Source organism: Ambystoma mexicanum, chromosome 2p, assembly GCF_040938575.1.
Source record: "Ambystoma mexicanum isolate Mex_15411 chromosome 2p, UKY_AmexF1_1, whole genome shotgun sequence".
NCBI lineage: Eukaryota > Metazoa > Chordata > Amphibia > Caudata > Ambystomatidae > Ambystoma > Ambystoma mexicanum.
This window is the reverse complement of record NC_090923.1, coordinates 282,925,503-282,948,990: the sequence shown is the minus strand read 5'-3', so window position 1 is coordinate 282,948,990 and position 23,488 is coordinate 282,925,503. Positions and strand designations below refer to the sequence as shown.

The following is a 23,488-nucleotide window of genomic DNA, read 5'->3' as shown; positions in this document are numbered from 1 at the left end:
CATCATACAAAGACACAATAGGACAAACAAATTAATTTCACTTGATCCATTTAGTGTATCCACACTCATAGGCCTGACATTTTTCTGTCCTTAACGATAATGTGCATAAGGAGCAGGTGCCTTTCATGCTATGTTTGTAGTTTGACAGATTTATAGAGGACAGCCCCTGATGATTGTCCAACCTATTTGGTGTGCAGCCACCATCGCCTCCCTGTGCCCCTTGAGGGCGGGGGAGGAGGGACTTCTTCCCTGTGCCTTTGAGCTCCCTGGGTCCTGTGGTTTATATGTTCGTTCGACACTCTTTTCCCTTTAATTCGAATGCCCTCTTTCTGTGGTTCAACTTAGGTTGTCCTATCTCTCTCCTTTGTTTCTGGTAGGGCCCTCCATGCACATGGGTGCACCTTGTTCTTCCTCCCATTCAGAGGCCCCTCTACTTCCCTGTACTTATTGTCTGGCCTAGTCCCCGTCTTTCCATTTGTGTTTATTCCGTGCAGTGTGGGTGTCGGCTCATTCATTTTTGTCCAGTTCTGAGTTGAACAGCTAGGTGTCTAGGAGTTTCCTGAATTTTAGATGGTCCTTCATGCATAATATTTCCAAAATGCATAGGAAACACGTTAAGTGATCTTGTTTGGGGGGGGGAAGCAGCTTGCATAAGGAAATCGAGCCACAGTTATTTAAAATGTTCTCAAGTAATGTAAGGTGAGGATTGCATGAGACTGGTTCTTCATTGTAAATGTTCATTAGGTTCTGTCAGTTTATTGGCTGCCAATTATGAACCGTTCTAGACAACAGATGAACTTTCCGTTACTGTGTTGAAAACCCCTCTGTGCTTGCATTATTTTAGAGCTGTGCTTGTTGCTATTCCCTATTAAGGGGCACTTGTCTCTTTCCATGTTTGAGGTTTTGCATTTTAAAGGGAAGTAAGGCATCGCATTACAGATTTAGAGAAATCGGAAAACCTTTTTATTCGTAATCAACTTATTAATGTTGCCCTTTATAACAGGAAATCTTTTGTTCATTTTACTGTAAAAAATGTATTCAGCTTGCTTTTGAGACATGCACACAATATTGAATGTAAATATCAGCATTTTGCTGCTGACATTTGTTTTCCTTGGAAATGTAACCTCTCATTTTTTGTTTTTTTCTTTTTAAACGTAGACTTTCTTCGTTGAGTCTATATGTGTCGATCCTGAAGTCATTACAGCAAATATTGTGGTGAGTGCAATGTATAGCAACTATTGAAAGCTTAATTCCTTTCATGTAACTTGTTTTGTGACTTCTAAATGTATACCCTAGTCCTGCTTTGAAGTAAAGGAGAAAATGTTGATCACAGTGAAGCATTGTTTCAGGGACATTGGTCCAAAGACGCCAAAGCTTGCACCACTTAATAAAGAGTATATGTTGAAGAGGGATGTGTGTGTTGTAGAACACGGCGATAGGCAAGCTCATACAGTTCCAAAGAGTGGATGAACGTATACCATAATGCGACAGTCGCCGTCCTGTAGTTAAGGTGAGCCCAAATTACATAGGGACTAGAAAAAATGAATTGCTAATAACTTTTGACTTGTGTGACAGATTTGGCTGAAATTTTGCAGACCGCTGTGTATATCTGGGCCCCTCGACTGAAAAGTTTGTGAGACTCTTTAAAAAAAAAAAAAAAAAAAAAGGTATTAAGAAAAAAAGGCACTTTCAGCCTAGTCCCCATTCATTTTCCCATAAACAAAAAAGGTATGTTTTTGCTAGACCATACAGCCAAAAACCGCTGGACCGATTGGGCCCAGATTTGAAAGGCCAGGGCTAGTAGTCTGTTAGTGTTCTGAAATATATAGCGGCTATGGCCGCTTATGCTAATACTGTGCACAATTACACTTGCTCCAGTGCAAAGTTTCTGTAATCGGTCCCTTGACACTTAGAAACTGAGTCCTGAAGAAGAGCTTCTAGCATGAAAGACCTGCTACAGCATTACACTAATAATGCAGCATTCATAATTATTTTTGCATGCAATTACAGGATTCATACCAAGTAAAAATTTTATTTTTCTCTGTCTTGTTTTCACTTATGTGCGGGTTGAAATTTTTCTGATTTTAGCTTCTATTGATTATAAGCTTTAGTTGCGGTCTTCAATTGTGTTCTTCTTTTCCGCTAGACTGCGGTTGGGAAAGATTTATTTTAGCTTTTTTCCCCTCCTTAGTTCTATGGATCCCCAAATGTTTTGCTTTTGTTTTTTAACCTGTCCTGATGGAAGTAATTCCATCATGTTCACTCCCTTGGCCTAATAAAGGGTTTGTTTCAAATTCAAGTAGGCCAAGGTAAGTCTTGGGAAAGGTAAGTGTTAGGACAGTTTTTCTGAAGTCCAACTATGGGCTTAGTAAAACCATTCAACTGAGGCATTACAAGACTCCACTTTTAGTATAAGGCTGTACCACCGGAGTTCAGGGTAGTATAGACGGAGCAGCCAGGTTTATCTTATACTATGTTATAGGAACTTGTAGAGCGCATGTACGCCCAAAGGCAAACATAACTGACTGAAGACCTAGAACAGATAACGTTTTAAGAGAACGGTGAAAAGCCAAGTGATCAGAGATAGCCTGCATAGAGTAGGGGAGAGCATTCCAAACTTTAGCCATAACAACTAAAAAAGGCGTGCCCACCCACACAGTCTGAACCAGGGGAAATGGACCAGAAAAGTAGACTGGAAATGGAGAAGATGAGATGGAACATAGGGAGGGAACTTAGCCTGAAGATATTCCGCCCCCACTTTATGGAAAGCACGATGGATGATGCATAAGGACTTCAAAGAGAACACGCTTCTCAACAGGAAACCAATGAAGCTGTCTAAGTAAAGGGGACATATGCGCACCCAGAGGAGGATGAAGAACAGACCTAGCTGCTGCATTCTGGAGGAGCTGGAAACGGTTCTTAAGATAGCGAGGTTGACCAAGGTAGAGCGAGTTACAATAGTCAACTGCGCTAAGTACAAGAGCAGCCACAACCAGAGTCCGAAGTTGGGCCGGGATGAAAGGGAGAAATTTCCGCAAGATTTTTAGTTTGGAGTGGCCAGCACTGCAGACAGACGCAACCTGATCCTCCATTGAAAGAGATGAAGCATTTTTTACACCCATATTTTTTACCGAGTTGGCAGGCATGGGAAAGGGGCCCAAAGAACTTGATCAGAACTCAGCCGTCCAGAAGGGAGAGGGGGTTGGAGGTACAGACAACCAAAACCTCTGTTTTGTCGCTGTTAAGTTTAATCCAGTTTGCCGTCATCAAGGCAACACCTAAGCCGCCCCGCAGTATCTGGCCGAGTGAGATCAAGGCGAACCAGAATCTGCGTGTCATCGGCATAGGAGTAGCACTTACAACCATGGGACTGAATGAGGCAGAGAAGTGGGCTTATGTAGTGTCAGTGACAATGCGGATCCCTGTGGGACACTGAAGCTAACGGAACCGGTTTAGAACGGAAAGGGGGGAGGGAGACAGACTGAGAGCGATCAGCATGAAAAGCAGAGAACCAGGACTTGGCCAGACAAGCTGGCCGCTGATGGCCAAGAGATCAGGGTGGGATGGTCAACCGTTTCAAACGCAGCAGATGGATCGAACAATATCACTGTGCCGACACCACCCTGATCGACCAGGTGGGCGAGATCATCCAGCACAGAGGTTAAGGACTGATTCTGTACCCATCCCAGGCCGAAAGCCCGACTGAAAGGGATAAAAAAAAGCTAAGGACTCCAGAAAAGAGGAAAGCAAAGGTGCGACAACAGATTCCAACAACTTCATAAGAAAAGGAAGAAGTGAGCTGGGACGGAAATTGGTAAGCACAGATGGATCCAAAGAAGGCTTCTTAAGTAAGGGAATCACGAGTGCATATTTCAAGAAATTGGGAATGCATCCATCATGATCAGACAATGTCACCAGTGATTTCCTTGTGGTGAACAAGAGGGATAGTTAGCAGGCGAGGCTAATTTAAGCAGGTGAATTGCCATAAGGACATCTTGGTCAGAAAAGATGGTAAAGACAGACCAAGTGATTCGGCGGTAGTTCCTCGGCTTACCACTAAGCGGCCCGCTTCTCGTCGCAAGAGGCCTACAGGGGACACGGCAAGCAAGGAGGATCTCGTTGCCAAGGAGGCTAGGGCGGCGGTTTGAACCGGCCATAGCGTCGGGCCCCCACCTGAGCACCCTGGTGGGAGGCCGGCTGGCGAACTTCGTCAGCGTGTGGGAGTCCATCTCCACCGACCGTTGTGTGTTGGAAGCCCTGGCCCACGGGCACACACTGGAATTTCGTAGGAAGTGTCCCCATATTCCACCTGATGCCAGAAAGGAAAACCACGTCCCGCAACTACTCGTGGAGGTACGAGCGATGTTAACGGTAGCCATCAAGCTCGTCCCAAAGAGGCTCCGGAGTATACTCTGGGTACTTCCTTGTAAGGAAAAAGACCGGCGGTTGGCAACCCATCCTGGACCTTCATCTAAACAAGTACATTCGGTCCCAGAAGTTCCGGACGGTCACCCTCCAGCACGTGCTGGGACAACTGGAGGAAGGAGACTTCCTATCGTCGCTGGACTTGGAGGATGCCTACTTTCACATCCCCATCTTGAAAAAACATTGAAAGTTTCTGCGATTCGTAGTCCAAGGACGGCACTACCAGTTCAAGCCCCTTCCCTTCGAACTGAAGTCGGCACCCAGGGTGGTGGCGTGGCTGCTCCTACAGGGGATCCACGTCTACCCTTACCTGGGCGACTGGCTCATCCGGGCAGAGTCAAGGGAACTCGCCGTCAAACACACAAGGAAGACCGTCCAACTGCTCACAGATATGGGATTTTCGATCAACTTCACAAAATACCACCTGGTACTGTCGCAAGTCGCCCTGTTCCTGGGAGCCAAGCTCGACACAGTGGCGTGACTAGCATCTCAGTCGGAGGAAAGGACGAAGGCCATCCTAGGCAAGGTGCAACGGCTGTCGACCATGGACATGGCCAAGGTGAGGTCCATCAAGTCCCTGCTCGGCATGATGTCCTGCTGCATTTACCTCGTGCGCATTTTCAAACTCCGGATGCGACCACTGCAGGAGTTCCTCGACTCCCGTTGGATGCAAGTGACGGGCAACTTCGAAGACAGGATCTCACTCAACGAGACCTTTCGACAAGCGATCCGGTGATGGATCACCCGCGCGCATCTGACGGCGGTTATGGACTTCCAGACCCCCACCCATCAGGAGACGGTGACGACTGACGCCTCCCTGGAGGGATGGGGGGGGACACTCCAGAGATCTCCGCAAGAGGCCTCTGGCTGCCAGAGGGGCGGTCACTACACATCGTCCTGGAGCTCTGAGCCATGTTCTGGGCCCTCGGGTCGTTCCTTCCGTCCCTCAAGGGCAAGGTGGTGAGGATCTTCACTGACCACACCACAACAATGTTTTACATCCAGAAGCAGGGAGACACCAGATCCCCAGCCCTGTCCAAGGAGGCCCAGGATTTGTGGTATCGGGCCGTTGCTCAAGGGATGTTTCTGGGACCCTTTCACCTGACAGGAATAAAAAACACCATTGCCGACGCACACAGCAGGGGGCTGTGCTCGTGCCACGAGTGGGAACTGTGATGGGATCAAGTGGACCTCCTTCCGACAATGGGGCAATCCCCAGATTGACCTGTTCATGATGGCAGTGAACACCAATTGCCAGAGGTTCGCCAGCAGGTTTCCCCAGCCGGGGAGCATGGGCGCTGCCTTCTCGTTCCCCTGGAACGGCCTGTTCCTGTATGCGTGCCCTCGGTTGCCGTTGCGACTCCTCAACCAACTCAAACTGTCACGGTGCAGGATGATCCCCTTCGCACCGGCGTGGCCAAGGCAGATCTGGTTCCCGGACCTTCTGGACATGTCAGCGTCCTACCCCCCCCCCCCCCACCCCCTCCAGTAAAACTGGTGACGGACGCAGATCTCCTTATCGGAGGAGGCGCCATCCTCCACCACGATCCGGCGTCGCTGAACTTGCAGGCCTGGCTCCTGCAGCGCTAGATTTTGGAGGGTACGTTATCCAGGCGGACTGCAAGGAGGTGCTTGTAAAGGCCAGGGCGCCCTCGACTCTCGTGTTATGGACACAAATGGAAAAGGTTCTCTGTCTGGTGCAGTGCACTGAAGATTAATCCTCAGCGGCCAAGGCGGGGCTGGCGCACACCTCCATCTAGCGGCGATTTCCCGCTACTCCAGGACCCCGGGGCGATAATCTCTCTGGACCCATCGCCTGGTGAAGGAGTTTATGAACGGACTGTTCCGGTCATTCCTGCCGGTGAAGGCTCCGGCCCCGGCATGGGAGCTCCACCTGGTGCTGTCCAGGCTCATGGGGCAGTCATTCATGCCTCTGCATTCGGTACCATTTGAAATTCCTGTTGTGGTAGATGGCGTTTCTTGTGGCCATCACCTGCGCACGAGTGGGAGGGATCCAGGCCCTCTCCTGTAAACCTCCATACTTGACTTTTCACGATACAAGGGTGGTGCTGAGGACGCTACCCTCCTTCATGCCCAAGGTGCAGTCGGACTTCCATCTCAACAAGCCCTTGGTGTTACCTGTTTTCTTCCTGTCACTTTCGTTGCCGACTGAGAGGACTTGGCACTCGCTGGATGTGGCTAGAGCGCTGAAGTTCTACGTGGACCGCACAAAGAGTTTTCGGATGACATCACAGCTGTTTGTGAATTTTGGACCTGTGAACCAAGGGAAGGCCCTCTCGAAGGCTTCCATTTCCAGATGGCTCTCGGGCTGCATCATGCACTGTCACCGGTTGGCAAACTGACCGTTGCTCGGCCATCTGAGAGCCCATTCAACCAGAGCGATCGCTGCTACCACGGCGTTCCTGTCTGGTGTGCCCCTGCTCAACATCTGCAGGGCTGCTACGTGGAGGTCGACACACACCTTCACGAGATTCTACTGCGTCGAACGGGATTCCAGGGAGGAGTCCAGAGTCCTCCAGGCAGTGCTGCGCAACCTGTTCGCTTAAGGTGAGCCTGGTGAGGAGGTAAGAGATGCTTAATGTTGAGTTGATGTATTGCTTAATGTTGAGCCTTGCCACCTACCGTGGTTGTGCATGGATGTACTGGTATGTATTCTTATATTCATGAGCATGTGAATCCATGCCAGACGCATGCTGGAGAACAGTTGCAGGTAAGTAACTTGTTCCTTACTGGGCTGGGAAGAGGACCCAGGGAGGCGGGGCAGAAAGCGGTGGTCCAGAGTGAGGGATCGGGGGGACAGTCCACCACCAGTACCTCGGTCTTGTCACCATTGAGCTTGAGCCAGTTCTGGTCCATCCAATCGCTGAGGGCACCCAGACCATCAAAGGCACGACATATCTACTCGATAGTGATGTAGGCGGATCAAGATTTGAGTGTCGGCATAAGAGTAACAGTTGAGGCCATTGGCCTGTATGAAGCAGACCAGTGCCCAGATGTAGATGTTAAACAGGATCGGGGAAAGTGAAGAGCCCTGCAGGACACCACAAGTAAGAGAACAGGACGAGGAAAGGAAAGGGGGCATAGCAAGAGTTTTGTGCGGTCTGATAGGAAAGAGGCGAACCAAGCAAGGACTTGGCCGGATATTCCGATCTGCCAGTCGTGACAGCAGGATGGGGTGGTCAACCATGTCAAACGCGGCCGACCGATCTAACTGAATCAAAGCACCAACCCCACCCGAGTCAACTAGCCTGGACATATCGCCAGCACGGAAACAGCACGCTTTCAGTTCCTCTCCCTGATCTAAATCCTGCCTGTGCAGGATTGAAGACCTTTGAGGATTCCAGAAAGGCGGATGGAAGAGGGGTGATGAGAGATTCCAATAGTTTGGAAAGGGAGCAAAGAAATAGGGTGAAAATTAGCCGGAACCGTGGGGGTCGCGTGAGGCTTCTTAAGAAGGGGGACGAGCCTCGTGGATTTCAGCTCCAAGGGGACAAGTCCGGATTGACAATTATTTATTGCCAATGTGAATTCTGGAGCGTTCTTCATGATTTTGATAGGGATGGCATCCTCAGGAGGGGAGGATTTGGTTCTTTGAATAGCGGCTAGAACTTCTGTCTCGGTAAAGAGAGGGAAGGTTGACCAGTTAGCAAGGGGTTCAGTGGGGAGAGCAGGTGGCGGCTTGACAACATTTGGAGTCTGTATAGCTGGAGATTTAGCAATATTTGTGCAGATTACTTAAATTTTATTAATCAAGCAAGATAATTGCACAGCTTTTGAGAGGGTTTAACCCTAGAAGTAAGGGTCTCAGAGGAAGCTAATAACTTGACGATAGAGAAGAGGGTTTTTGGCTGACATAGCGCAGTTTCGATCTTCTCAGAGAAGAAGGTGGTTTTAGCTATTTTGACGTCGGCCAGATAGGTAGAGAGGCAGGATTTGTATGAATCTCTAAGACAGAATCATAATTTTTGTGCCATTTACATTCCGTCTGCCTTAGTTTCAGGCAGGCGTTTTAAGTTGTCCCAAGAACCATGGTTGAGAAGGTAGCCTACGGCCCTGAACCAATTTTAGTGGGGCGCAGGTGTCTGCAGCGTCCAAGAGGGATTGAGAGAGTAGCCTCAGCGATGATGGCCTAGCAGTTGATGGTATTTGAGCGCTGATTGCTTTGGTATCGACCGAGCGCCAAGAGCGCAGCAGGGTTTTTGGAGGAAGTAGCTTACTAGGTGGACTCAGAAGTTTGAATGTGCAGGATACTAAGTGGTGATCAGACCATACCTCTGGTTCAATGAGCCCAGGGCATAGCAGTGAGTCCTTTGAGAATACCACATCAAGAGTATTACCATGAATGTGAGTGGGGCCTTGGACCAGTTGGTGCTGTTCAAGATCAGATAAACTGTCAAAAAAAAGAGCTCAACTCATTTTATCTAGGGAGATTGAAGTGGAGATTGAGATTGCCTAGCACCACTAAGTTGGTATATTGTACACCCAGATCTGCCACTAAATCCACTAGAGCTTTCCCATAGGTCCAGGGGGTGATATATGAGCAGAAAGTGACTGGTGCGGGAAGGTGCGATAGCACATCTGAAGAGTAATGCTTCCATATTAATCTTATGAGAGCAAGATAACTGGGTGATGAAATATTCAGCATGGAAAATAACAGCCACCCCTCACGCTGTGGGGGTGGGCAGTCATGATGAATGATACAGTAAGCAGAAGATATGGCTTGAACCAATGCAGGCGCCGAACTCTGTGCCAGACATGTTTGTCAGGCGGAGAAGTGCAGGCTGCCTGCTGGATAACAATTCCCGGATTTCACCAGTATGAGCTGGGAGGGACTGGGTGTTCAGTAAAAGTAAAGTGGGTATTCCAATTGCAGACTTCTTGCCACTAGTAGTGTTAGTAAAGGCAGAAGCAGTAGGGGGAGAGCAGTGGTTCCACCTAGCTGGCCAAATTGTGTTTACTGGAGCAAGAGAGAGCAAAGGGTTTCTATCAGGCCGTTTCCCCCTGCCCCGCCCCCCCCATCCCGGCACAGACGGGCTTGCCTTGAGCACGCTTTTGGCGCGCTGGCGGCGCGCCCGCCCTCTGCGCAGGCGGTCGATCCTGCACATAAGAGCAAGGATCGGCACGAAACCGAGGCAGAGGGCTGGTGTGATGGGGCTAGAAAGAGGACTCTAGTAGTCCTGGCCCGTAACAGACCCCCAAAGCTGCCGAAATAGTTCAAGATACAATGGAGCAGCCTTACCTCTTCCTTGCTTCTAAGACGAGCATGTTTCCCCTGAGCAATCCTCCCGAGCATTTGGCAGGAACTCTTGGGTATCCCCTCCTAGGCTCCAGTGTCTGGGCCGGCAGGAAGTGGGGGAGGAGTTTTCCACCGCCCCCACCCCCCTGTTCTTTGTCTGCCAGAGTGCCTGAATAGGATAGCCAAACGCCCCTTTCTGTAAATTGCTGAGAGAGATTGAAGAGGGGTGTGTGCTGGAACTGTATATAAGGTGAGGCTCCTGCAGTGAAAAGCAAGTCAACCACTGGAAGCTGAAGTAACTGAAGATGATGACCAAAGACGCCTGCAGACCCTTTGCAACACCGTGAAGTGACCACTGCTGTCCTGACCCAGTTTTCTGTGCGACCGAGGAATGCCGATCAGGACGACTCCTTCCCTTTGACTGGTGGCAGCAACCAGTCCCAAGCCAAACTTTGATTTGAGCAATCTACTGAGGTCCTGTGAGTTTCCAAAGCTGCAGAACTCAAATACCAGGAGTCTTAACTGCCCATTTCGAGTGCATCATTGTGGAAAGGCCAAATCCGTCCAAATCTTTGCTGAGCTCTCAAGGACGCTCCAGAGATCTGATCCAACGCGCCCAGGCCCACTAATCAGAGTGAGACAGCAGGAAGCGAAGTTTGACCAGGGGAATTGTGTCTTTTGTTGGTGCTGCAGAAAAGGTGCCGAAACCGCAGAGTGACCAGAGAAGTTGCTGAAAGCCGTGCCAGAGATACCTTACCCCCCCCCCACCCCAACCGAGACTGCTGCGGACAGATCCCATCCATTGTCCTGACATCAATCATCATACTGAGGAAACCGGAGGTCGGGTCCAGAGGGGCAACATTGTTGCAGTGCATCCACCACAAACCTTTTCTTCTAACCGAAGGTACTGTGGGGAAAAGGTATTGTTTATCTGATTCCAGAAAGACGCTCCAGAGAATTGGATTGCATGTAGAGGTATCCAGGGCAACCCCCTTTTACCTCCGCCTCAAGCCTCTGCGTGTGTCACTTTCGAGTCCTTTAACATGGTCTATAACATTTGTTAAGCCTTCTTGAATCTTCCTTCCTAGAGACAAGAAGGACAGTAACATTTGATTTCTACTGCTTTGCAAGACTTTAAGCCTCTCCGAACTGCCTTTTAGCTCGGGCTGCGTTTAAGACTTTGAAAGACTTGCTGTGCCGCGAAACTGCCTCTAGAACCTGCAGTTCTGCTAGGATAGCACTAACCAACTGTTTTCCTTCCCAAAAAATACTATTTTGTGTGTGTATGCAGACTAAACACAATTATGATATTACTTTGTGGGTGCGCAGTATTACCTATAGAACTGTCAAACTACTGTATCCATTGTATACATTCAACAACTTCCAACAAAGTTGTGACCTGTTGAAAGTATTTAAAAGTTGACTTATGTGTGTTGGTTTATTGTGCCAAGTATTTAACATTGACTCTTGTGTGTATATATATATATATAATCTATAATTTGATATACATTTATGTGTAAGTGTTTCTTTGATGTGCATTACTAACTAGGTTCAGTGTACTTGCCTTCAGCCCACATCTTCCTCTTAAGATAAGCCTGACTGCTCTGCCACTCTACCAAGGTTCCATGAGTAGTACAGACTGATACTAAGAAGGGGGGGGTCTACAAACCACTGGGATCGCTTACTAAAGTCTTAGCTCCAAGTGGGGCTTAGGAAAACTCCCCTAACAATACCCAACGTGTAAATCGTACACGATTGCAGCGTCATTGGATCTTGTTTTTCAATGTATAGCCACCCTCACAAACCTCTCTGGCTATAGTTTGATGTTTTATGCACTCTATTTGTTTTGTCTTTATTGTTGGCCTTGTTACCACCCTTCATCCTGCCCTTGCCATGTTATCTGGCTCATAATTCCACTTCGAACATGTGGGTGGCAGTGAATGCACATAACATTGGGCAGCAAGTGCATACTCTGTTTTCACATGAAACCTATGGATTTCAGTGCGTATGTGCCTTGTGCACCACATTCCTAAATGTTAAAAACATTTTTAGCCTTAGGAAGACCAGCATAGATTTTTCTCTGTATGACCAACCTTCATCTGTACAAGGAAACCGTTTACTACATAAAATAAGTTGGATATAAAGTTGATGCCAACTGTCATGTTGCTGTTTTTTTATGCTAGTGTGGTTGCATTTGTGTATTGTTCTCATACTCTACATTTTTGCAGACATACTCTTGGAGAATAATTGCTGTTCTTTTACATGGTGGGTGTCTTCTGAATTTATTTTATTTGGAGTCCCTTCACCTAAATTGACTTGCACACCTACTATCAAATATCTAAGGAAAGACCAGTATGGGGACAATTACCTGGTTACCCCATATTTTGAGTTTGCGTTGAATGTTTTGGCTTTAAGTTAGAGAAACACTAATCGTTTTCCTGTTTCATTTAGCAAGTGAAACTGAGCAGTCCCGACTACTTGGACTGTAGTAATGATGAAGCTACGGATGATTTTATGAAGAGAATAGAATGCTACAAGAACTCCTACGAGACACTGAGTGAATCTTTAGACAAGTAAGTATCAACAATTAATGACTTCGAAAGTCTAGAAAACATGATTTCTAGACTCAATTGAAAGGTCTCCGCAGTGCCACAGATATTTTATTTGAACAAATCAATGCTATGGCAGGTTTAAAAAAAAGTATAAGAAATCCTACCGTAACTATGAGGCCGTTTCAGCAAACATGACACACCTCAAACCCATCCCTGGAAGTTCACCTCTATTTGAGAGTTCTTTGTGGGTATGCAAATGAGCTCAAACATAATTTTTGTCACTTATTTTTCTTATAGTGTAACACTTTTTTATGCATAGCTTTGTCAGCCAGACACTATACAGGATACAGATAACCACATACGAATCCCTCCCTCATTACGGATCTGTGTGGCATCGTCTGCCATCCTTGTGATTGGAGCATAGGAGTTTAGCGTATGAACTAATTGGCATGCAGGCACAATGCACTGCTCGGTATCTTTGAACTAGAGGCAGCGTCTCAGGGATGGCTATTTGGTGGGGCTTCATCGGCATGGGTGATTTGTTAACTATAATGGGCGTTTCTACTCTCACGTTTTAGGTGGAAGGATTGTTTTCTTGCTTTTTCTAACCCATCATAACATTGATGGTTTTTTCTAATCGGACCAAGAAACAGGAAAAGTGGGTTGCTAAAGCTGCTTGCAAGACTTTTGGATGGGATACCTTTTATGCTGGCTGTAGAACAGACCCTGTATTGCAACACTTTAATTGAGCTTCTCTTTTGCGTGGTGCACTAATAGTTATCTGGAATGATGTCTTCTTGGATTTATTGTGCTTCATGAGCCACTTGCATGGACTTTGGAAGCCTTTTCTCTGGTTGCGAAAGTATTTTCCTTTGCTCACCTTACGTTTTCTATTGGAGGGAACAAGTGGAATGAAACTTAATCTTCATTGTGTGCGAGATACGAGGGTTGATACAAAGCCGGCCTTTTGAGTCAGAGGCATGTGATATGGTTACTATACTTTCTCAAAGCATGTTTTTATAGCCAGTATTGTATTTCACTAAAGGCATATAATCCATAATCGCATGTGCAGAGAAAGATTTTAAAGACCTCCCGAGCATGCCCGGCCAGGTATTGAGGAAAAAGAGTTTGGACTGTTGACTTCCCCATTGAGATGTCCTGGTTGATGTTAAATTGACAGTATTGTGTACCCGATTATCAAAAATACGATGATTACCTGGCCCATTAAATGTGCCCACATTGACATGAATGTACCATACCTCTGATGAGGAAATCGTCATCACTGACACCCCGGATAATGTTAGTATGGTTGAGTTTCTTGTACAGAGTTCACCACTGTTCTTTTTCTGGAACGATCTCCCTTAGCCTTTAGATTTATAACCCTTCTGTACCAAAGGTCGCCTTCCTATCAGCAGCATTTGCGTGTAATATTTACCTTAAATGTTACTGTTCCTTTTTCATTCATTTACAGTTTCCTGGATATCCTACACCAGGCAATCCTCTGCTAAAGTTCACCTTTGTAGTCTTGCTTTTTTCATTACACTGGGTGCACTCGGGGCAGTTTTCATTCACTGTTCTGGTGTGTTTTGCAGGATATTTGTAACTTGTAGCTATGCTGCTTCAAAGTGTGTCATTCTACCAACACAAATTAGAGGGCACAGGAGGGAAAAGAGGAGAGAGATGGTACGTGAGTAGGGGCAGTGTAAATGCTTTGTTTGAGACCCGGACATTGATGTCTGACTGAATAACTAACCTGAAAATAAAGTTTGATTGCACTTAAAATTGTAAGTGTTGGGGCGTCTTCCACATTAGGCGGCCAGACAGGCATGGAAGCCTTTAAATTACTGGTGAACATCTTAGTAGGTAGAAAGTCAACGTGATGTGTTCTTTTGGGCGTGGGAATGTGTGTGCTTTTCAGTTTGAGCTGCGCAAGCAGGCGCTCGCCAATTAAAAAGCTTGCTTTATATAATGTATAATATGCAGAGTTTTTTTTGTTCTTTTCTTCAGGGCAGTATTCTGGGTTTTTGCAAACTGGTAGTGGACTGGTATTGTTCCAGTGATGATATATTTGATATGATAGTTTATTTATATAGCGCCTATACACAATGTGTTTCAAAGCGCTTCAAGGCAAGGGAGGGAACAAGGGAAAATACAATGGCATTCTTCCAGGCCATGAACAGTAAGGATGTGAAATTACCGATCGTTCTCGGCCTGATGACACTTCAGATAGTTCATAGATAAGGAATGGAGGGGGAGAGTGGGGGAAGGAAATGGAAACAGACATGCAACTACTGTACTAGGCCAATGCCATTTCTGGTAGAGCCGGAGAAAAACAAAAGGTGAGGGGGAGAGGGGTGCAGAAAGCGAGGGGAGGAACAAAACAAGCGACTATCATGCTAGGACTGATGACATTTCAGATAGTGCTGGAGGTGGGGAGGGAACAGGAAGGGGGAGGAGACAGACGAGGTTGCTATCATACTAGATCCAGGGACAATTCTGCATAGAAGAAAGTAGGGGGAGGAGGAGAAAACAGAGTAAGCAGTCAAAGAGTGGAGAAGCAAGATGGGAGAGCAAATACAATTGCTAAAGTCAGTAGTAACACATAATGTTGCAAGCCAGGATACAAGATAAGATGGGAACAGCATGATTCAGGGCCACCATGAGTACAAGATGCAAAGGAAGTGCAGCATGAGAGTTTAGAAACGGTGATGCACCGTGAATCAATAAAGTCCATAAAAGTCAAATCCAGCATTGGCCACAAGACTGTGATGATGAATCCTCCAGCATTGGCCACAAGACTGTGATGGTGAAACCAGAATGTATGATATGGCATTTATAACGTGCCTATACACAAGTGTTTCAAGGTGCGACAAGGCAAAGGGGGATAACAAAGGGGAGGACAGACAACGATCCTACTAGGCCAAGTGTCATTCAGATCGCACAAGTGCATTGGGGGGGGGGGGGGGGAGAGAAGTGCGCGTGGGAAGGGAGAGGGGAAAGTGCAGTACATGGGGGGGGGGCGTGGAATAAATAAGAATTAAAACGGCCAGCTGGTGGCAAGTACAAGGAAGTGCAGACAAATGTGCTGGTAGGGGGACTGTAGGGGTACAGAACGGTCCCCAGGTGCAGGGGTTGCCAGGGAGGCAGTGCAAGTGGGTAATTGACGGGGCCTGGGCCAGAGATCCGAAAGGGTGGCCAGGTAACCCGAGCAGTTTCAGTCAGGAAATCAGCAGGGGAGAGGGGGAGAGAAAGCAGAGGCAAAGAGGAATGTTTTGAGGTGCTTCCGGAACCGGAGATGGTTCTCCTTGAGTTTCAGGGAGGCAGGAAGGCTGTTCCAGAGAGGCCCCAGCCGAAGAGGGTAATCTGTCACCAACTTGTTGCTTGTAGAAGCGACTGACACTGAGGGAGTTGGAGGCGGGTGAGCGAAGAGCTCGAGAAGGAAGATATTTAGGAAGAGAGTGTTGAAGGTATTTCGCCACCAGACCCCAGAAGGCCTTGTGTACAATGCAGAGGGTTTTGAACTTAATCCTCGCAGCCACTGGGAGCCAGTGCAGGGATTTCAGTCCTGGAAAGATGCGATCACTGGGCTTGAGGCCAAGGACAAGTCTTGCAGTCCTGTTCTGGATAAGTTGCAGAGGGTGGAGAGTAGAGGCAGGCAGATTAAGAAAGAGGCTGTTACAATAGTCCAGACTAGAGAGGACCAGGGCTCTGGAGACGGTGAGCTTCTGGGGGAAGGAGAGGAAAGGAAGAATACCTCTAAGGAGGTGCAACTGGTAGTGTGGCTTCTTCGAGACGTCAGAGATGTGAGGGGAGAAGGAGAGAGCAGAGTCGAAGATAACTCTGAGGTTTTTAGCCTTGCAGGCAGAGTAGGAAGAGGGCCAAGAGAGGCCGGCCAGAGAGCTGCAGGGAAGGAGAGAGTGGGTGTGCCGATGAGTAGAATCTCAGTCTTGCTGGCATTAAGGCAGAGGTCATTCGCGGCACACCACTCCTGGATGGCACACAGGCAGGGATGAGGGAAGGAGAGGAGGCGGCCGAGGGTAGCCTGAAAATGAGCTGGGTATCGTCTGCATAGCACAAAGTTGGGACAGAGAGCGATGATGCGGTGGGCAAGGAGTGCCAGGTATTGGTTGAACAGCCAGGGAGTGAGGTTAGATCCCTGGGGGACACCACAGGTAGAGAAAAAGAGGTCGGAGAGGAAGGACCCCAGTTGGACCTGGGAGGGTCGATTGGAGAGTAAAGAAGACAGCCACGCCAGAGCCTGACCAGTGATACCCAGGTTATCATGGAGGCGGTTGAGCAGGATGGCATGGTTGACAGTGCCAAAGGCATGAGAGATGTCAAGCAAGATGAGCACGCACGGGGTATTAGTCAAGGTTGGTGAGCAAGTCTTCACGGATGTTCAGGAGAGCAGTTTCCATGCTTCTGGCAGCTCTGAATCCAGACTGATGGTCATGAAGACAACCAACAGATTCAGTGTGGAGATTGAGCTTGGAGATGGCCAGTTTCTCCAGGAGCTTGCCCAGGAAGGGAGTGATGGAGATTGGGTGATAGTTAGCTGGGCAGGAGGGGTCTGCAGAGGGTTTCTTAAGAAGAGGGTGCACAAGGGAGTGCTTCACGGGGGAAGGGAAGACTTCAATGGCGAAGGAGTGGTTGCAGAAATCAGCCAGGGCAGGAGCCAGGGAGTCTGTGGTCCTTGATAGTTTTGGAGGAACAGGGGTGAACCTGTTTTGACGAGACTTTCATAGATCGGACTTGTCTTGAAACCTCGTCTGCAGAGAAAAGGGTAAAGGCCGGGAACGAGGGAGGAGGGGTGGCTGAGGAAGGGCCAGAGGAAGAGCATGGAGTATAGGGGGGGGGGTGAAAGGAGGAGAGAGAGAAGGCAGGATGTCCTGAGTTTTAGAAATGAAATTAGAAGCCAGTGCTGTGCAGAGGGCCTGGGAAGTGACAGGAGAGGTAGACTGCGGCAGGATTGGCCAGTTCCTTGCAGATTTTAAAGAGTTCAGCCGAGTTGTTAAATGCCGCAAAGATACAGGCTTGGATATGGGCGCTCTTCTTGGTGAGGACGGAGAGCCGGTATTGCCTTTGCAGCAGGCAGCAGACCAGTTTGTCAGAGGATGAACTTGAAGCACGCCATTTCCTCTCGGCCACCCTACACCTGTGTTTTAGGGTGACGAGGTCTGGGGCATAACAGGAGTTACACTTGGCTTTGGGCTTCAGGCGGATTCTCATGACAGGGGCAAGGATATCAAGAGTATCAGATATAGAAGCGCACAGAGGACTGTCAGGTTGAGAGTCAGCCAGAGGGGGAAGAGGAATGAAAAGGTGGCAGCGAAAGCCTCAACTGACACACGTTTCATGGGTCGGATGACCGAGAAGGTGGGTGGCAGTGATGGAGGTGGCTTGGCCTGCAGGGTAGGGAGGGTGAGGTGGGAGGAAAGGAGAAAGTGATCACTCCAGGAGAGAAGTGGAGAGAGGGATAGAGGGGGAAGGTCAGAGGAGATCAGAACATCAGGACAGACTCCTGCAGAAGTAGGCGGGAGGAGGGGTGTGGAGCAGGGTAGTAGAATCAAGCAAAACGGGCAACACCTGTGAGCGCGAAGGGGGGGTGGGGATACACGGAAATTGGATTGGCTAATCTTTGAATATTTGCAAACAAGGCAAGCTGGCATTGCGTAATTATAAACTGAGCTTACTGTAATTGTGTAGTTTTAAAGTGTGATTATGCTGGAACTATTTATACTGAACAATATGATTACACACTGTGCAAAATGTGTTATATGCTGGTAATATACTGGGCTTTTACAAATTGTTTATATGCTGGGATTATCAAACTGCTTTTATATATGGATTTGATTTTCTAGACTGGATATATTTTGGGATTTTGCAAACTGGCATATTGGGAATGTTTAACATTAACCTTGAAGTATACTGGGGTTCTGCATACTGGAAAACGGAATTAGCTCACTGCCATATACAGAGTTGCCAAACTAATACTATGATCTGCAGGTATAGTTGGGTTGTCAGATTTCACAAATGTTATGGAGCGCTTTACAACTTGGAGAAACTGGAAATAGTGGGTATAAATGACCGGAACAGCTGCGTTGTTATCTCGGGGGAACAACGGAAAATCTTTGAATAGCATCATATCGAAGAAAGAAATCCTAGTAGTGGTAAAGTCTCTGGAAAAAAAAAGAATGCACCATGGTTATGTCTTTATTTATTTTGTATAAATGGTTTATTATGCAATTATTAGTCCCACTTTTATTGAATCACATTGAATCATTTTATTACATATAAAAATAAAAAAAATAAAAATCACTGGTGCCTCAGCTAAGAATGAGAACACACTGCTGGACGATACGTTTGGGCAATATGCGAATTATGGACTTGATGTAGCGAGGATCGTGGTTCTTTACAAACTGGGCAGCAATCCTAAGTACTGGCGTGCCTATCACTCTATCGCGGCCCTCCATACAGATGTAACATTATACGCATACATATTGGCGAATAGTCTTAAAAATGTTCTCCCAGACTTTGTGGGTGTTGACCAGTCCAGAATTAGTGATGGGCCAGTAAGCATTTGGTGTTCGAAACATAAGAAGTCTGAAAAATACAGCCAGAAAGAAGTGACTCGCTGCATTTCTGTTGGCCCTTGATATGGAAAAAGCATTTTACCTCCTCGAGGAGCTTTTGTTAAAGCATGTGATGTTTTCACGATGTATGCATGTGCTTCTGTGAAGGTATTGGTTGAGGGCTATCTATCAGTGAGGCTAGGGTGATCAGGCAATGTTGTCCCCTTTCGCCCTCCTGTTTGCCGAGACTTTCAAGCCATTGGCTAATGCTGTGAGTCAGATCCACGGTATTCGCAAAACCATTCAAAAGCACAAAATTGATTTTATTTGCCAGTGATGACATTTTTACATTCGACCTCCTCTAAAGTTAGAAGTGAGGCTTTGAATGTGTCCATGGATGTTGAATGGAGAACAACAAGTTTTAGATATAAGTCCAATTAAATAATATATTTGAGCATTTCTTACCCACTGCGTTTTAACCCTTTATTAGGCAAACCATCTGGACCTCTTAGCATCAGTCAAATCAAACATTGCACGTTAAAAGACCTAAGCAATATCCCGGTTTGGCAAGGTCACTTCAATTAAAATGAACATAGTTCCCTGAATAATGTCTTTTTCAAGCTCTCCCAATAATGGTCCTAGTTTTAATTCTCAGGAAGGTTTGACAACATGTATTTGTTTTTGTTTGGAAGGACTTGGTGCACAGTCCCCAGAGCTGCTATTTTAGGTTTGGGTCAAAGGGGGGTTGTTGGGTGGCGCAAGTGGGGGGAGGGTGTGCTCGCATTTCAACATATTCTACGATACTTCCAAGTTTCTCAGTTGTGGTTTTTGCACGAGGGTAGTAGCACTAAGTCCTTGAATACCTAGAAAAATATAGATGAGACTGTGGAAAACCATTGTGCAACATGACATGGCTACCAAGCCTAGACTAAGAGCAATGTATGAACTCCCCCGTAATGGCATGTGCCAAGATGTTGGGCTTTTTGCAAATAAATTGCAGTGGCCTCGTTCCTGGAACCACAAACGAATACATTTTAACCATCATTTCTATATAGCCTAGGAGTGGGGTTCATTTAAAACATGAAGGGAGAATGAGAATTCCTTTGAAATATGTTCAAAGGGTGGGAAAACTAGATCCATTGAGTAGTGCAAGGAAGTGTTTGGGGTGACTGTTAGTAAAGGTTTTCTAAAGCCCGACTAAGGGTTTCATAAAACCACATCTGGGGCAGTACAAAACTCCACTCTTAGTATAAAGCTGTACCACCTGGGAACATTTGAGCAGCTAGGCTGATCTTGGGGAGAGGGGGCTGTAGCTTGGTAAAAAGAAATTGTAGCCTACATATGGTCCATTGAAACATTATGTATTGTAAAAATAAATGATTTATTTAAATACAAGTAGGCCAAGATAAATCTTGGGTAAGTACTATAAAAGCATATAAACCCAATTATAAAAAACATAAGCAACGCTTTTTCAAGTGATTTCTTCAATTCTTCAATAGTAGTAGCTCACGCCCACACTTGTTAGAGAAATGACCGTTCCACTCTAACTAGTAGTGGCTTGCACCAACAATTAGCACAGAAACGTTTATAACGTTTTTAGAAAAGACCTAGAACAGTTCAGGGACCCCAGTGTTAGAAGTTTAGAAAAGCAACAGCTATTCAAGGCCAGTATAACCTTTACACTATTACTAATCCAGGAATAGATGGTTGAAGATAATTTTCAGAAGTGTATTATACAATTCTAAGTTAAATAAGAACTATAGCAGACCTTTAAGAACGGCAATAGGCAGTTCAAGGCAAGTAAGGACCTATATACTTTTCAGAGGGGCTACAAGCAAATCCAAGACAAGTATTAACTCAATACTGTTTTAGAAATGCACTAAGCAGAACCGGGAAAGCAAAACCTATTAGTACACTTTAAGATTGACAATCCGTTATTCAAGGAAGGTAGACCTAGTGTAAGCTTTTACACTCATTCAGTTAAGATTCATAAAAAAGTACCAACAAAATTACTTTGAAGAAGACTAGAACCCTATTCAAAGTATGTGAAGCAACTTCTATACTTTTTTAAAGGTGCAACAAGCAACTTAAGGGTAAGTAATAACTTTTGTAACGCTTTGTAGCTTATTTCTCAGAGATAGTTACAACACCAACTCATTTACAAGTAAATACCTTTACATGTATTTTGCTTTTCAAGACAGCAACCTTACCCTTTGTAGTCCTTCCCTATTCTAAGCATTAGTGATCGCAGAGGCAGAAAGTGGACTTTAGTGGTCTAGGAGCAAGCTGTAGACCGGTCAGGATAGGTTCAGTTGCAGGAAAGTCAGAGTTCCAGAGGATAACTTCAGAGTTAGTTTAAAGTGTTCAGGGACTTCACGGAAGGTTCCCCAGCATTAGGCCTGGGCAAGGTGTATGGACAAACTCCCAAACACACATCACCCACTCAGCCACACAGGATTCACACATGACTTAAGGTTAGTATTACCCAAGCGCAAACAGTACCTTAGGAGAAAAGAAGAGCTTATGGGTAGATGCCTTCAGTCTGCTGCAGCACAGGACCTGGTCCCTGGATTCTTGGTCGGCAGAGTGAAGAAACGGACACTGGATGGGAACTTTCATCAGCAGTTGCCAAAGGAGACTTCCAAAAAGGATTCATCCCGGTTTCTCGTGGCTTTGGTGTCTTTTCACAGGAACCAGATGAAGGACGAATATCGCTGGTTAGATTCTCATCACTCTCGGTCCTGCATTCTGGTAAGGGGACTTCAGGGATTCGAATCATGTCTCTGGAAGCCCAGCAGTAGTTCACCAAATTTTCGGATGGATTCAGGCTTTGGAAGACCATGCACTGCACTCAAGCTCGAGGTCCCCTGGTATTGGCGGTTTGCACCTCGGAAGGTCACAGCGTGTTGAGGGATGACTCGTTTTGCAGGTCTTGTTCAGGCTAGTAGAACACACCAGCCCCTCATTGCATTCAGGACCCCCAAGTTGACTGACAGGAAGGGTCACATTAGGCTCCAGGTACACAGCGGGCTCGCCGGTTGCTGCAAATCACTACAGATGTCTTATCTTCATCTTTCTCGTTGGATTCAGCTCTAGTGGTTGACTTGTCAGCAACTTCCAGAACCTGAGTATCCGGAACTACAACACAAAGTATTCAAACTCTCCCTGCAGTTTACGGAAAGGGGGCAGTCTGCCCCCCATTGAAAACTGGTTCCTATCGGGCAAGGTGAAGGACAAAGAGCTGCAGAGTTTTGGATTGCTCCCTCTCTTCTTGCATTCTCAGACACTCTGGAGCCTCTGCAGAGAATACAAAGGATTCCTTCCGAAGACAAAACCTCAACCGCGGTGGTTCTCGTCTTTATGGGCATCCTGCTGGACCTCCAGAGTCTTTGAAGTCCGCTCACCAGAGTGCTAGCTCAGATTAGCGACGAGAATCTGACCAGTGTTATTCAGTCTTCTCCTGCCTCCTGAAAAGGGTGCCAAAACCAGAGCCGTAACCAGCATCGAAGAAACTCTTGCCTGGAGTCTTCTCTGTGGATCCCTGCTGCAAATTCCCTTCCAGTGTCCTTTCTACAGTCACCACGAATTCAGGAATTCAAGGACAATGTTTTTTCAGCTGCAGATCCTGAATACTTCCTGCTGCAAACTACTGTTCTCCGCTGAGGTACAGTGATGGCTTGGGTATTACCCACCTTAAGCCTTGCGTGATTCCTGGGAAGCTTTGGGGGTGATTTTATATGGTTGGGGATCCTCTCGTCCAGTTCACCAAGGCTGTTAGTCAAGATTGTGTGCAGTACCCTTTGGTAGACCCTCCTGGCAATAGGAACCCAACCTTTGCTATAAATATGTACTACACAGGTTGGTAGTGTGGCTGAGGAGCCAGGCTCATCTCAAGAGGGCTCAATGTGAGCAGTGTGACTTTACACAGAGATTCACAGTGACAAGTATTCAAACACACTTGCACTCAAGGTTTCTTAATTAAACAATTATTAATGTGTTTGTCAGTTGAATACGCCTTCAGAAGGGAGCAATATATAAGCAACACACACCTCAAAATCCGCACTCTTAGCTTCTCTAAATCGGCAAATACCCATTTGGGATGGCATACAGAAGGTGCCTACACCCCGAGGTGACTTAAATAACTAGGACACTGCGGACATTAATATATCACTGGTACATTTAGAGCAATACTGAGTTTGTTGTCAAAGAAAAGGGTTTGCGAATAAAACAAAGGTTACACAAATATTTTGAAGCAAGTAAGTACGTTTTAACGCCCAATGCAAAGTAGATTAACCCTTTCCTGGAGGAAAGATAAAGTACAAAGTCAGAGATAGGAAGAGTCGTACAGGGAGCCAGGCCAGCCAATGTTAAATGAGAACAAGTCTAGGTGAGCTGGAGCCTTCTTGTAGACAAGTAAAGTCTTGCACAATGTTTTAGAAGGGTTTGTAGAAAAAGGCAGAATCACTGTAGGGCCACAAGCTGGGAGGCTTGTGAGGAGCAAAGCTGCAAGCAACTCTGCAAAAGCAAGCAAGACCATTCTCAACTGAGAACGAGTAAGGCTACATGATGAGAGGTAAATCCCCTTAGTTTTACAGTACCTTTGGTTAAAATAAATGGTTCCAGCTGGCTTCTGTTCATGTGTAGGTCTGCAGATACTGTTCCTAGGCCTCATTCGTGGGGAC

The 23,488-nt window shown here is 46.6% G+C and overlaps 1 protein-coding gene across 5 annotated transcripts in view; it reads left to right on the top strand.

The window, feature by feature from the left end:
* PFKFB4 (6-phosphofructo-2-kinase/fructose-2,6-biphosphatase 4) overlaps nt 1-23,488 on the top strand; it is a 632,962-nt gene that overhangs the window by 382,354 nt on the left and 227,120 nt on the right. For all 5 annotated transcript variants that reach the window (XM_069643565.1, XM_069643564.1, XM_069643563.1 and 2 more), the window contains 2 exons: nt 1,159-1,215; nt 12,134-12,255. In XM_069643565.1, the coding sequence (XP_069499666.1) occupies nt 1,159-1,215; nt 12,134-12,255 (179 nt within the window). The remainder of the gene's footprint in view (nt 1-1,158; nt 1,216-12,133; nt 12,256-23,488) is intronic.